Source organism: Caretta caretta, chromosome 10 (assembly GCF_965140235.1).
Source record: "Caretta caretta isolate rCarCar2 chromosome 10, rCarCar1.hap1, whole genome shotgun sequence".
NCBI classification, from domain to species: Eukaryota; Metazoa; Chordata; order Testudines; family Cheloniidae; genus Caretta; species Caretta caretta.
This window is the reverse complement of record NC_134215.1, coordinates 3,888,300-3,901,740: the sequence shown is the minus strand read 5'-3', so window position 1 is coordinate 3,901,740 and position 13,441 is coordinate 3,888,300. Positions and strand designations below refer to the sequence as shown.

The following is a 13,441-nucleotide window of genomic DNA, read 5'->3' as shown; positions in this document are numbered from 1 at the left end:
AGAATTACTACTATTATGGATTACTGAAGGACAAATACATGCGTTTCTACTGAACATGTTTAGTCTTGAGAAAAGGAGATCTGATAACGGTCTTCAAATAGGTTGAGGGCTGTTTATAAAGAGGACAGTGAAAAATTCTTCTCCCTTTCCACTGAAAGTAGGACAAGAAGCGATGGGCTTAATTTGCAGCAAGGGAGATTTAAGTCAGACATTAGGAAAAACTTTCTAACTGTAAAGGTAGTGAAACTCTTAAATAATCTTCCAGCGGAGGTTGTGGAATCCCTGTCACTGGAGGCTTTTAAGAACCAGTTGGACAAACGCTTGTCAGGGATGGCCTAGGTTTTCTTGGTCCTGCCTCAGTGCAGGGGGCTGGACTAGCTCCTTTCCAGACTGACATTTCTATGAACAAGATTCTAATCCCTCTGTTTAAAAAAAGAGTCACTAAGATACTCCAGAGGTGTCAGAAATAGTAAATATTCACAGGGGAAAGAAAAACTAGTCTCTGATCTCAGCTGAAATCTAAATCAGGATTATCCTGTTTCACCAAAGATCTAATATCCTAAACAAAAAGTTTGCATAAATCCACAACCAATGGGAGAAGAACACTTTCAGATATTATCGGAATTCCTCTCAATGGGGATGAACATACAAAACAGCCAGGGTTGCCCTTGAAAACTCTTGCTTTTAAAGTACCTTTTTACGTTAAGGACTGAAGACGATCAATTTGCACACAGCGTTTCCTCTTACGTTTGTTTAGACATTTAATATTAGATGCCTTCAAGTTATTTCCCTTACAGGGTGACAAATTTTGATTTGATGTTGCTGTTAAATGGAACAAGAGACTGCTTTCATCTAGGTATGCAGCCTATATTTCTGGCAGTATTTGTTTTCCTTGGTGATTCTTTGGATGTGGCATTTCTCCTGTATTCGTGGTAACCATTCCCTCAGTGTTTGCAATTTTGAATAAGAAAATGCCGTGTCTGCTATGCTGGCCAAAAGGTTTTTTCACGAGCATTCCTATCCTAGGCTCCGATTCTACACTTGCACACACGTAATCACATTGACTTCAGTGGACTGCTAATATGTGCCTAACTGCTCAATTGAGGACTTCATCACCAAGGTGTTATCGTTCCTTCAGGGTTCATAGTTGCTGAACTGTACTGCTTTCATGCAGGTTGATGCAGCTGCATTTTGTGTTTAAAAATTTATTTATACAACTTTTTTCTTATTACAAAATATCACTGCAAGCCATTACATGAGAATAGGTAGCAGAATATTTAAGACCAGCTGCCTTATCTGTCAATAAATGCAGCACATAATGGTTAGGTTGTAGAGTTTCCCTCCTATCTTGTGGGGTGAAAAGATGTGGGGCTAAATGCACCCCTGGAGTAACTCAACTCTTATAGATCTTATCATACAATTATGACACCTATAATTACATGTTCATGCTTTCTCCCCATTAGAAGATCAAATAGGGTAGCAATCTTTCTACACTGTATCTTCCTGTATTTCCTGTCCAAATTCTGCAGTGCATTCCCAGAGGAGGGGCACAACTTCACCACAACTTATACCAAGAGATCAAGTATTAAAAACACATACTTTGATCCCCAACAGAGCCTTTACTGTGCATCCTGAATGATCCATAGCCTGCCAAAGATCCCTTTGCAAATTCAGATATAGCTAAAATTTGTGAATTCCAAAGAAGATCACTCTTCTTGTGAACCATTCACGTTAATAGGGCTGTAAAACCAATAATTTCACATAAATTAAAATAGGACAAATCCTGCTGCTAATAACATTACCCTGAGGTATCAGTGTGCTTGCTCCAGTAGAATGGATAACACACTTTGAGTATTTAAGTTAGATGTCCAGTAGCTCTTGTATATATTAAGGGCCCATCCTAATTGTTGGGTGGTAAAAGCACCCTGAACACTGCTGAACAATAATTAGCTGTCTTAAGCACTCACTCGTAAAATTAGTAATACCCATAAAGCCGCCACAATAACCCCAACTCGGTTTAGAAGCTTGAACTGAAGTTCCAGTGACACTCTTGATCCTCATCACTGTCTTCAGAAGGCTTTTAAAGATCCTTATGGGAAGAGGCCAATTTTATACACCGCTTGTTTTGTCCAAAGCAAAATTAAATTTGCAGAGCCTCTGCCACAAATGTCTAACTCTGCCTATTGCGCAGCTCACGCAACCAGTAAATAAATAAAAATGAATCTTGCCCAGTTGAGGGATTTCTGCAAAATTCACTTTCTGCTTTATTTTAAGAAATAAATGTAAAAACTTAGCAAGATGTACAACTTTGAGGAACATGTTTTTATGTTCTAGGGCCAGAGTATATTTCTACAATTTAAATCGCCCAGGAAAAGAAGCACTTAATAGTCTAATTTTGTTGTACGAAAAGACTTAAAACTCACCTCCACTTTGAGATGAAAAGCTGTCGTTCTCTCTGAAGCTACTCTAGGTCTGTCCCCCTGATCCACATGATAAAGTTTTCAAAGGTATTTGTGATGGATTTTTTTATTCTTAAAAAAGTACAAAGGTTTCCGAATACTGCACACTTCACAGGATTGCCAGTAGAATTATGCAAAACAATGGCCTTTTAAAACTTCACAGATTTAAAAATTATTGTTAAGCAACACTAACACTAAAGCTGACATTTACTTTATTGCAATATCAATAGGATGTGGATAAACTGAAACTTTCTTACTGCACAGGGAAATATCATTTAGGTGGCTGTTCCCTTTTCAACAAAACCTATGAAAGGATTTTGTTCCCTGAAGAACAGAAAAGTTATTCCCTAAAGTTTTATCTATGTAGGACAACTACTGATTTGAACTCACCCATTAAAAGAAAAAATAACAATTCCCACAGCTCCTCTTCAGCCTGTTAAATAAACCTGCTATTCTAACCTTTTTAACTGACCGAACCATTCTAGGGATCAGCCAGATTCTTTTTTAATACACTCGACTTGGTCATTAACGTCATTGAATCTAAAGCCAGTTAGAAACATACTAATCACCTTGCTTTACAGCTATTTCTCTCTAGAAGTTTTGATCAAACATTTGAATTGTTTTTGTATCTGCCCCTGACGCAGCCAATGCTCGAACCGTGGCCACGGGATTCCATCTACAGATCGGGCCCTCACTCCGTAACATCCACTGTGGTTCTCTGAAACCCACTGCACGCCTCTCTGCCCCAGCCCAGAGCAAAAGGGAACAGCCTGTTCTTTTCCTCTAACATACCAGGGAACACCTTAAAAGCTTGGCATGACCATAACACTTTTATTCGGGATCCTGGTAGAAGCCTACGAGCCTGAGCTAGCAAAGATTTGCAAATTTTGCGCACCACTTAAAATGCAAAAAGTTGAGCACATGCAGGAGTCTTTGCAAGGATCTAAGCCTACAGTCGCAAGGCAGTTGCTTGATTCTGTCAACACTTATGAATGTGAGTAACTTTATGTATGTTCGCCCTGGTTGTGGGTGTCATCAGCAAAGTTACACATATAACATAGGACATGAGGGGGCCTCCTAGGTCATCAAATCCAGTATCCTGCTACTGCTGGCAGCCCTGTTACTTACACACAAGTAACAGAATTCACATGAGCTGTCCTACTGAAGCCATTGTGTGAAGTTATATGCAGGATTGGACCGCCTTCATTTACAGATGCTGAAGTTGTTTCCTTTTGATTCCTCCACCAGGCCACTGTATCATTCTTAGTTAAATCACATACTTCAGTAAGTACAGTTCTGCACACATTCCAATTCTTGCAAGGTCTAGTTCTAAGCAATCCTCCCTTGATTTTTCCATATTTGCCTCTGCTGTCATGCATATGATCTGTGTCCCAGCATAAACCACGGCAAGTTTTATTGCTACAAAACCCCCACTGCAAGACAAGGAAAACTACTGCTGGAAAGAAAGTTAACTAAAACTGCCAGAGCACCTCCAAATTGTTCAAGGTGAGATTTCAGGACCCAGCTCGCTTGGAAAGATCCCAGCCCCGCTGCGGGGGGGGCTTTGCTAGCGGTCACAGGTTTAAAACAAAATTATTCCTCCGTGGAAGGAAATCTTACGCCTCCTGCAGTCTAGCTCTCAGCCCTGGCCTTCAGTGCCAGACTAGTGCCAACGGCAGCTTTGGTTGTAAACAAAAGGTCAGTGGTACCCTCGCATTTCTCGTCTTTTGACAACAACAAAGCAAGGCAGCCGCTGGCGCCTGCGGGGGACAGAGGAGGGGGAGAGCCGCCGAGAGCCGCCTTTCACCCCCCCCCCCCACACACACACACACCCACCCAATGCCTGGGGGTGAATGCGGCTCCCCGAGCCTAGCCACGTCCCGGCAAGCACAGAGCCGAGCGGTGAGTGCGTTTCATGAGCAACCTGAGAGCCGCAGGCGGCTCGGCCCGGCTGGTGCATGGGTGGGTGACCCCCCACCCCAAGGACCCTCCCGGTCCCCGCGCGCCCTGGGCGCCCCCTCCCCGTGCGCCCTGGGCGCAGCCGGACTTACAGAGCGGTGGCTGCCGGCGGGACGCCGATCCCCGGGCGCTGCTCCAGCCCCCGCGAGGAGCAGTTCACCAGGCAGGAGCCCGGGGCCCTGCCGCCGGCGCAGGTACAGCTGGGGCCGCAGGGCTGGCAGCTCTGGGCGGGGGGGCCCCCGGCCGCGGCCAGCCCCCCGCACAGCAGACAGCAGAGCAGGCACCAGCCGGAGACGGGGAGCCTGGCCGAGGGGACGCCATGTTTGCGCCGTGATCCAGTGTGTCCATTTCCAAAAGGCATCGCTCACTGCGGGCAGGGCATGGCCCCGGCCCGCCGATCCCCCCGGCCCGGACAGCCCCGGGCCCGGGACGCGCTGGGCTCAGCACCGGCCGGCCCGCTGCATGGCCCCTGCCTGGGCTCAGCGGCCCCGACGCAGCGCGCTCCTCCTGCCGGGGCTCGGGCTGCGCGCTGTGTCCTGCCCGCCGCTGCCGCGCTTGGCCTGGGACGCGGCTAGGGCTCCTCCTCCCGCCGCCCGGCCCGCCGCGCCAGCATCCTCCTCCGCCCTGACAGCTGGAGCCCAGCGCCCCGCGGCTCTGCCCGGGGCCTGCCGCCAGCTCCCCGCTCCGCCCTGGCGCTCCGCCCTCCGCCCGGCTGCGGGCAGGCAAGCCAGGCCCCTCGGCGGCCAGAGCTGCTCCGAGCCCCGGCGCAGCCCCCGCTGGCCCCTCTCCTGCGGGAGCTCAGCGCCAGCGCTCCACGGCTGCTGCACGCCCGGAAAGTTTCCTTCTCCTCTGCCAGGGAAGAGGGAAAGAGAGGGAGAGAGAAGCGGCTCTGCCCCGCGGTGCTGTGCCCCGCAGATCCCGTCTCTCCTGTGGGCTCCACAAACCCAGGCCTCCGCTGTAAGAACTAGACACGCACACTTCCCTGTCTCCCCTGAAAGGCAAGCAGGCGGGGGGCCAGAAGACCTGGAGCCTGCTCTCTTAGGATGTTGTGATGCAGCCCCTGCAGCCCATCACCTTGGCAGCCCAACGCTTACCATCCACCATAGATTGGCAAGAGCCAGGGGCCTAGAAGACTTCAGGGAATCTGTGGCCCTTCTCCCTTTTTCCTGGTGTAGATGCACTGGTCGGGTAGGTGGGTAGGGCTTGGGCTGGCTAAAAGCCCCAAACTTCCGTTTTGACCCTGAGCGCGCAACTGACTGGACCCACCCATGACCAGCCGTACACTCGGATTTGGAAGGCATTTGGCAGATGACTTCACGGAGATGATGTCCATTCTAAAGGGCACCGTCAGTCCTCTCATGCAAAACTCGCACTGACTTCAGCCGGGGTGCTAGGACAGCATGTGTCAGAGCTCTGCAACTCATTAGGCATTTCCAGCCTCCTCGTCTGGAAGCAGGGCTCAGGCTCTGCATGGAGGTGGTGAAATGGAAGGGCGTTCCCTTGCTCAACGCTCTGTCTGAAATGCCGATGACAAAATAATCCAGAGGTTTGAACACAATTTACGTTTTGCTGCTCATTAACGTAGCAGCTAGAAACAGTCGGGGACTGGCTGGCCCAGGGTATTAACAACTAAATAGACTTCTCAGCGCTGGGTCACTGGTTCAAATTCAGCCCAAGTCAGTTGGAACTGAGCCCGGTCAGCATCTGATGGCTGTACAATGACCTGTAGGACTCACGCCAGTTCCTAGCGGCACTCAGGGCCTCCATGTAAACAAACAAACCAACCCCGACACATAGCGCTAATTATCACCATGAAGGTGGTGGCTGCACAAAGCTGAGGAAACTGAACTATCGCCATATCTCTGAGGATCAGCTTGCCAGAAAAATGGTGAAGCACCTATTTGATAGCTCTCCAGGGCTGTCAACGCCAGCCCAATTCAAAGCATGTCCTTCTCGTGCCCTCATGTGATGTGAGGTTGTAGGCCTAACCTTTTGTATGGTGGTAAAACAAAGAGGAAGTCCTAGATGTCAGAGTCCGGCGGGATACAAGAAAGCCTGCGTAACGCAGAGAAGGGAACTCTAGCGACTGGGACAGCTCTTGTTCTGTGCCAGAGCGCTCACTCTGGAAACTGGAGTCCTTAGTCCCAGTCCAGCCCAGCAGGGATTTCTCGCTGTAAACATAACAAATGTGTATGTTTGTTGTAGTCTCTGAGAGAGGTCAGCACATGGCACTAGCTCACAACCTCAGGAAGCCTGCCGGGCCCAGGAAAAGAAAGAGGAGACTTAGCAAGTATCTGTGGTGTCTTCCACAGGGGCACAATGCTTCGGAACACAAGTAGCATGTGCAGGCTTGATGGGGCAGCAGGGAGGGCAGACAGCAGCCTCTGTGGGAAGTGCAGGAAGGGAACTGCAGAATCATGGACCTAGGGACCTTGGAGGTGGAGAGGTCTCATAGACTTTAAGGCCAGAAGGGACCATTGTGATCATCTTCTCTGACCTCCTGCACATTGCAGGCTGCAGAACCTCACTCACCCACTCCTGTAATAGGCCCCTAACCTCTGGTTGAGTTACTGACATCCTCAAATCTTGACTGAAAGACTTAAAAGTTACAGAGAATCCACCATTTACACTAGATCAAACCAGCAAGTGACCTGTGCCCCAAGATGAGAGGAAGGTGAAAAACTCCCAGGGTCTCGGCCAATCTGACCTGGGGAAAAATTCCTTCCCAACCCCAAATGGCAATCAGTTGGACCCTGAGCATGTCGGCCCGGGAGCCAGACACCTGGGAAAGAATTCTGTAGTAACTCAGAGCCTCCCCATCTAGTGCCCCTTCTCCAACTGTTGGGGATATTCGCTAATAGCAGTTGTGGATGGGCCACATGCCATTGTAGACAGTCCCATCACATCATCCCCTCCATAAACTTATCAAGCTCAGTTTTGAAGCCAGTTAGGTCTTTTGCCCCCACTGCTCCCCTTGGACGGTGTGCAAGAACTTCACTCCTCTAATGGCTAGAAATCTTCATCTAATTTCAAGCCTAAACTTATTGATGGCCCAGCTCATATCCATTTGTTCTTCTGTCAACACTGGTGCTTAGCATAAATAACTCCTCTCCCTCCCTGGTATTTATTCCTCTGATGTATTTATAGAGAGCAGCCATATCTCCCCTCAGCCTCCATTTGTTTAGGCTAAACAAGCCAAGCTCCTTAAGTCTCCTCTCGTAAGATAGGTATATCATTCCTCTGATCATCCTAGTAGCCCTTCTACGCACCTGTTCCAGTTTGAATTAATCTTTCTTAAACATGGGAGACCAGAACTGCACAGAGTGTTCCAGATGAAGTCTAACCAGTGCCTTGTATAATGGGACTAACACTTCCCTAGCTCTGCTGGAAATGCCTCACCTGGTGCATCCTAGGATTGTATTAGCCTTTTTCACAGCTGCATCACATTGGTGGCTCATAGTCATCCTATGATCAACCAATACACTCCGTTCTTTCTCCTCTGTTGCTTCCAATTGATACGTCCCAAGCATATAGCTAAAATTCTTGTTGTTAGTCCCTAAGTACATGACATTGCACTTTGTACTGTTAAATTTCATCCCACTTCTATTACTCCAGTTTTCAAGGTCCTCCAGAGCTTCTTTCCTGACATTCCAGTCCTCCTCCCTGTTGGCAATACCTCCCAACTTTGTGTCATCTGCAGATTTTATTAGCACACTCCCACTTTTTGTGCAAAGGTCATGGATGAAAATGTTAAATAAGATTGGTCCCAAGATTAATCCCTGAAGAACTCCACTAGTAACCTTCCTCCAGCCTGACAGTTCACCTTTCAGTATGACCTGTTGTAGTCTCCATTTTAACCAGTTCCTTATCCACCTTTCAGTTCTTATATTAAGCCACATTTTCTCCAATTTAAATAATAATTTTCCTTATGGAACAGTATCAAATGCCTTACTGAAATCCAGGTAGATTTGATCTACTGCATTTCCTTTGTCTAAAAACTCAATTATCTTCTTAAAGAAAGAGATCAGGTTGGTCTGGCATGATCTGCCTTATGTAAAACCATGTTGTATTTTACCTCTATGTTCTTAACTACTTTCTCTTTCAAAATTTGTCCCAAGACCTTGCCAACAATTGAGGTCAAACTAACGGGCCTGTAGTTTCCTGGATCACTTTTTTTCCCCTTTCTTAAATATAGGTATGACACTGTGCCCCATATTCTTCATAGAGATATTGTTATAGAATCATAGAATATCAGTGTTGGAAGGGACCTCAGGAGGTCATCTAGTCCAACCCCTTGCTCAAAGCAGGACCAATCCCCAACTAAATCATCCCAGCCAGGGCTTTGTCAAGCCTGACCTTAAAAACTTCTAAGGAAGGAGATTCCACCACCTCCCTAGGTAACGCATTCCAGTGTTTCACCACCCTCCTAGTGAAAAAGTTTTTCCTAATATCCAACCTAAACCTCGCCCACTGCAACTTGAGACCATTACTCCTTGTTCTGTCATCTGCTACCACTGAGAACAGTCTAGATCCATCCTCTTTGGAACCCCCTTTCAGGTAGTTGAAAGCAGCTATCAAATCCCCCCTCATTCTTCTCTTCCGCAGACTAAACAATCCCAGTTCTCTCAGCCTCTCCTCGTAAGTCATGTGTTCCAGTCCCCTAATCATGATATGAATATGGCATAACTAAGATAAGTTTTATGCAAGATGGATCATGTGAGGTATCGTTGGAAAGATTTTGATGTACTGACTATGATTATCCTATTTGTATGCATGTATCATTTTTGTATCTGAAGTTGGGAATATTGTCTATGTACATATTGCAACTGTGTTTACACCTGGGGAAACGCCCCACCAGACAAAATGGAATGGATGGGCCATTAGGGGAACAATAGGACTTTGAAGATGCTAATCTCCCACCTTCCTGAGAAGCTTCCTGGGATGTTGCAAACAATCTTTGACTCCTGGCTGCTTTGACACTGCAGGGTCATGTGATCATATCTCCTGGTACTGGATTCCATCTTGGGCTATTAGTATTTTTCCACTAATAGGGGGTGGGGATCAAACTGGGACACAAAGGATTCCCGTCATATGTAAATCCTATTTAAGGTGGGGACATAAATTAATCTTGGTTCATTCTTCACTGAATCCCCACCCAGGATGACTGCTGGAAACATCTAAGAAACAAAGATAAAAGGTGGGAGAAGAGCTGAGCCCAGGCTGGAAAAGGTGTCTGGCCTGTGAAGGAAATGCCTAAAACAACATTTAGAGTGAGAAATTACCACTTGTAACCAGTTTCTTTTGTGTTTTAAGCTTATATTGCGGTTTTTGTTTTATTTGCTGGGTAATCTGCTTTGATGTTTGCTATCCCTTATAATCACTTAGAATCTACCTTTTGTAGTTAATAAACTTGCTTTTGTTTATTCTAAAATCAGTTTGTGGAATTCAGAACTGTGGGGCAGAAAGCTGTGTATATCTTCCTCCACATCGAGAGAGGGGGCAAATTTCATGAGTTTACAGTGTACACTTCTCTGTGCAGTGCAACACGATACAATTTTGGGTTTACACTCCAGAGGGGGAGTGCACTTGAGTGCTGGGCAAGTCCCTACTGAGTCTTCCCCTGCAGAGCTGATCTCGGTGTCTGTGTCTTTCTGCTGCTGGGTGTGCCCCTACCTTGTGTGTGCCGGAGGAGACTTGAGAGCCTGGCTCAGCAGGGCAGTGTAAGGGAGCCAGGTGGGTGGTATAGGCAGGCTCAGTGGTACCCCAGTACATCAGTTGGCACCCCGGAGTGGGGCGTAACCTGTTACAATAGGTACTGTAGGCAATTCTCCAGTCATAGGGTACAATCCCCGAGTTTACTGATTCATTAAAAATCTTTGCTATTGGGCTTGCAATTTAATGTGCCAATTCCTTTAATATTTGGGGATGGAGGTTACCTTGGTCACTGTGATGGGACAGGAGAAATCTAACAGGATATAGGCCCAAGGTGCTCCTTTTGGATCTGGGTTCAAATTCAGACTTTCCCCAGAGTGAGGAGACTGCTCTAGATCTGGGGTTCTGATTCAAGTCTTCCTCTAAATTTCCCCAGAGACAAAATCAGCTTTGCTTGGAGTTCAGTCTCTACTCTCAAACCAACAGCAATTAAATGGAATTGCATTTGAAGCTGCAGACTTCTCATCACGGCTGGCTCTTGTCTAGAGAACCGCAAATGGTCTGAGACTGCTGATTGTTGTTGCAGGTGTATTCACTGGGAGAGTGACATGATTTGTGGCCACTTGTCCCACTTCTGCTTTCACCAAATATCACACAGACTTGCATGAACCCAACCAAACTGAGTCTTGCTGCAAGTTCACAACAAAAATCATGCATGAGACAGCTGGGTTCAAACTCGTCGGAATGTCATGAGGGCTCAAGCCCTGAATCTGTTCTGATGCAAAGCATTTGCTCAATGGCTTCAAATCAAACCTGGAAAGAGTTTGCTCGGCTCAATGAGATCAAAGAGAGATTGCGAAGCTTCTAGAACTAAGTCAGAGGGACCACAGCTCCGTTTGGAGTGTCTGTAAACACTTCTGTGGCATCCAAGAACATCTACCATGGGTGATGGAATCCTTTTCCTGTGAAGAGAGGGGCTCTCTCAGTCATTTCAAGAGGCACAGATAGATAAATATTACTCTGTGGGGTGGCAGACTTTTGTTCTGCCAGCTATGTCCACATAGCCAAATTCTGAAATCCCTATTGTGAGACTGGTGCCACTGAGGTCAGTGGAGGTTTGATGACTCAGTGGAAGTCCAGGACTCTCAGCTCCTTGCGTGACTGGCCCTTTCTCCGACTCCTTATTGAGACAAGTTTTGCAATGGCATTTTTGACTAGATAAGGACGGCAGTATCTGGCCTACAGTCTCTCTTGGTTGGAGGGATTCCATGGGTTCTTATTGTCCTCCCTATTGTATAGTAAATAATTAACATGAGAGCACCAACGAGCCAGTGACTGACACACAAAGGGTTGAATGTGGGAATGGCCCCAATGACATCCATGAGACTGGATAGTGAGTTTGTTTGTGTGGTTTTTGGAGGGGGGTGAGGGGGTGAGAGAACCTGGATTTGTGCCGGAAATGGCCCACCTTGATTATTATGCACATTGTGAAGAGAGTTGTCACTTTGGATGGGCTATTACCAGCAGGAGAGTGAGTTTGTGTGTGTGGGGGTGGAGGGTGAGAAAACCTGGATTTGTGCTGGAAATGGCCCAACTTGATGATCACTTTAGATAAGCTATTACCAGCAGGACAGTGGGGTGGGAGGAGGTATTGTTTCATGATCTCTGTGTGTATATAATGTCTGCTGCAGTTTCCACGGTATGCATCCGATGAAGTGAGCTGTAGCTCACGAAAGCTCATGCTCAGATAAATTGGTTAGTCTCTAAGGTGCCACAAGTACTCCTTTTCTTTTATCCATGAGACTGCTCATGTGCTCTGCTGGAGTGGGGCCTTTCAATGCTCTTTACAGATGCAAACTAAAGGATCCTCCCAACCCTGCTGTGAGGTCGAGAACTATATCCCCACTGAACAGGTGGGGCTGGCAGCAGATCCGCAGGTGGGTCGTGAATGGGCACTTTCTCGATCCAAGGGAGAAGGGGCCTGAAAGCTGAGTGACGCTGGTCCCAAGCCCACTGAAGTCAGTTGGAATCTTTCCTCTGGCTGTAGTGGGCTTTGGATCATCAGGCCAGCTGTGAGCATTCTCCGGCCCTCTGCACTGGTCTGTCTGTCAGGCGGCGTGAAAGCTGATACTTGCCTGTAGTCACCTTAAGCAGCAGGCACCTCATCAGAAGTGTCAGGAGCTGATTAGCAAGGGATGGGGCCCAGTCAGTCGCTCAGGGAGTCTGCCTGGCAGCTGTCAAGAGAAAATCACAACAAAAGAGGGGGTGGGAGGAGAGAAATGCGCTACAAGCATCTGACCAGTGTAAAGAGCAGGCAGACAAAGCAATGGTCCAGGATGGTACTCAGAGGACTAGTGGGACCTATGCTGCATCGGTCCAAGGGATAAATTGCAGGGGGGGGGGGAGATTTCAGGGTTTACTTTTCTCCAGGACTAAACTCCCCTAAAATGGTTGTTTCTCTCTAGCTATGGGAGTATGTAAATGATCCCAGCTTCAGGTTTCTTGAGTCTCTGTGCACAGTTTTGTTGCCAACTCATGATTTTATCACAAGTCCCATGCCGTTTTGTATCTGTCTTAAAGCTCCAGCTCCTGGAGTCAGGTGACTGCCTCCGAATTTCAGGTGTCATTTAAAAAAATAAGTTTTTAGTGCCTCTTCCTTATAGAGAAAAACTTGAAAATGCAACTCTCAATAGCTTAAAAAACTCAGAAGGCAAATAAAAATAACCGTTGTTTGTTTTATCTCATGATTTTTGGGGGGCAGAGGGCAGGGAAGACTCATGATCTTTGAACCGTTGGGGCTGGCATTAGAGCAGGGGTGGGCAAACTATGGCCCGGGGGCCACATCCGGCACTTCAGACATTTTAATCCGACCCTCGAGCTCCCGCCAGGGAGTGTGGTCAAGGGCTTGCCCCGCTCTGCTTAGCTCCCAGAAGCAGTGGCATGTCCCCCTCGGCATGCTGCTCCCACCCCAAATGCAGCCCTCGCAGCTCCCATTGGCCAGGAACTGCGGCCAATGGGAGCTGCACGGGTGGCGCCTGTGGACAGGGAAGTGTGCAGAGCTGCCTGGCCACACCTCCCCGTAGGAGCCGGAGAGGGGACATGCCACTGCTTCTGGGAACTGCTTGAGGTAAGCACCCCGACCCTCTCCTGCACCCCTCACCCTCTTCTGTGCCCCAACTCCCTGCCCTAGCCCTGATCCCCCTCCTGCCCTCTAAGCCCCTCGGTTCCAGCCCAGAGCACCCTCCTGCACCTCAACCCCCTGTCCCAATCTGGAGCCCACTCCCACACCCTGAACTCCTCATTTCTGGCCCCACCCCAGAACCCTCACCCCCTCCTGCACCCCAACCCCCAATTTCGTGACCATTCATGGC

At 47.9% G+C, this 13,441-nt stretch overlaps 1 protein-coding gene across 2 annotated transcripts in view; it reads right to left on the bottom strand.

Annotated features, from left to right (window-relative positions):
• The window catches only part of PKD1 (polycystin 1, transient receptor potential channel interacting), a 140,689-nt gene extending 135,579 nt beyond the window's left edge, over positions 1-5,110 (bottom strand). For both annotated transcript variants that reach the window (XM_048866375.2, XM_048866376.2), the window contains exon 1: positions 4,511-5,110. In XM_048866375.2, coding sequence (XP_048722332.2) covers positions 4,511-4,779 — 269 coding nt within the window. In that variant the 5' untranslated portion in view covers positions 4,780-5,110. The remainder of the gene's footprint in view (positions 1-4,510) is intronic.
• Between the last annotated feature and the right edge of the window lie 8,331 nt (positions 5,111-13,441).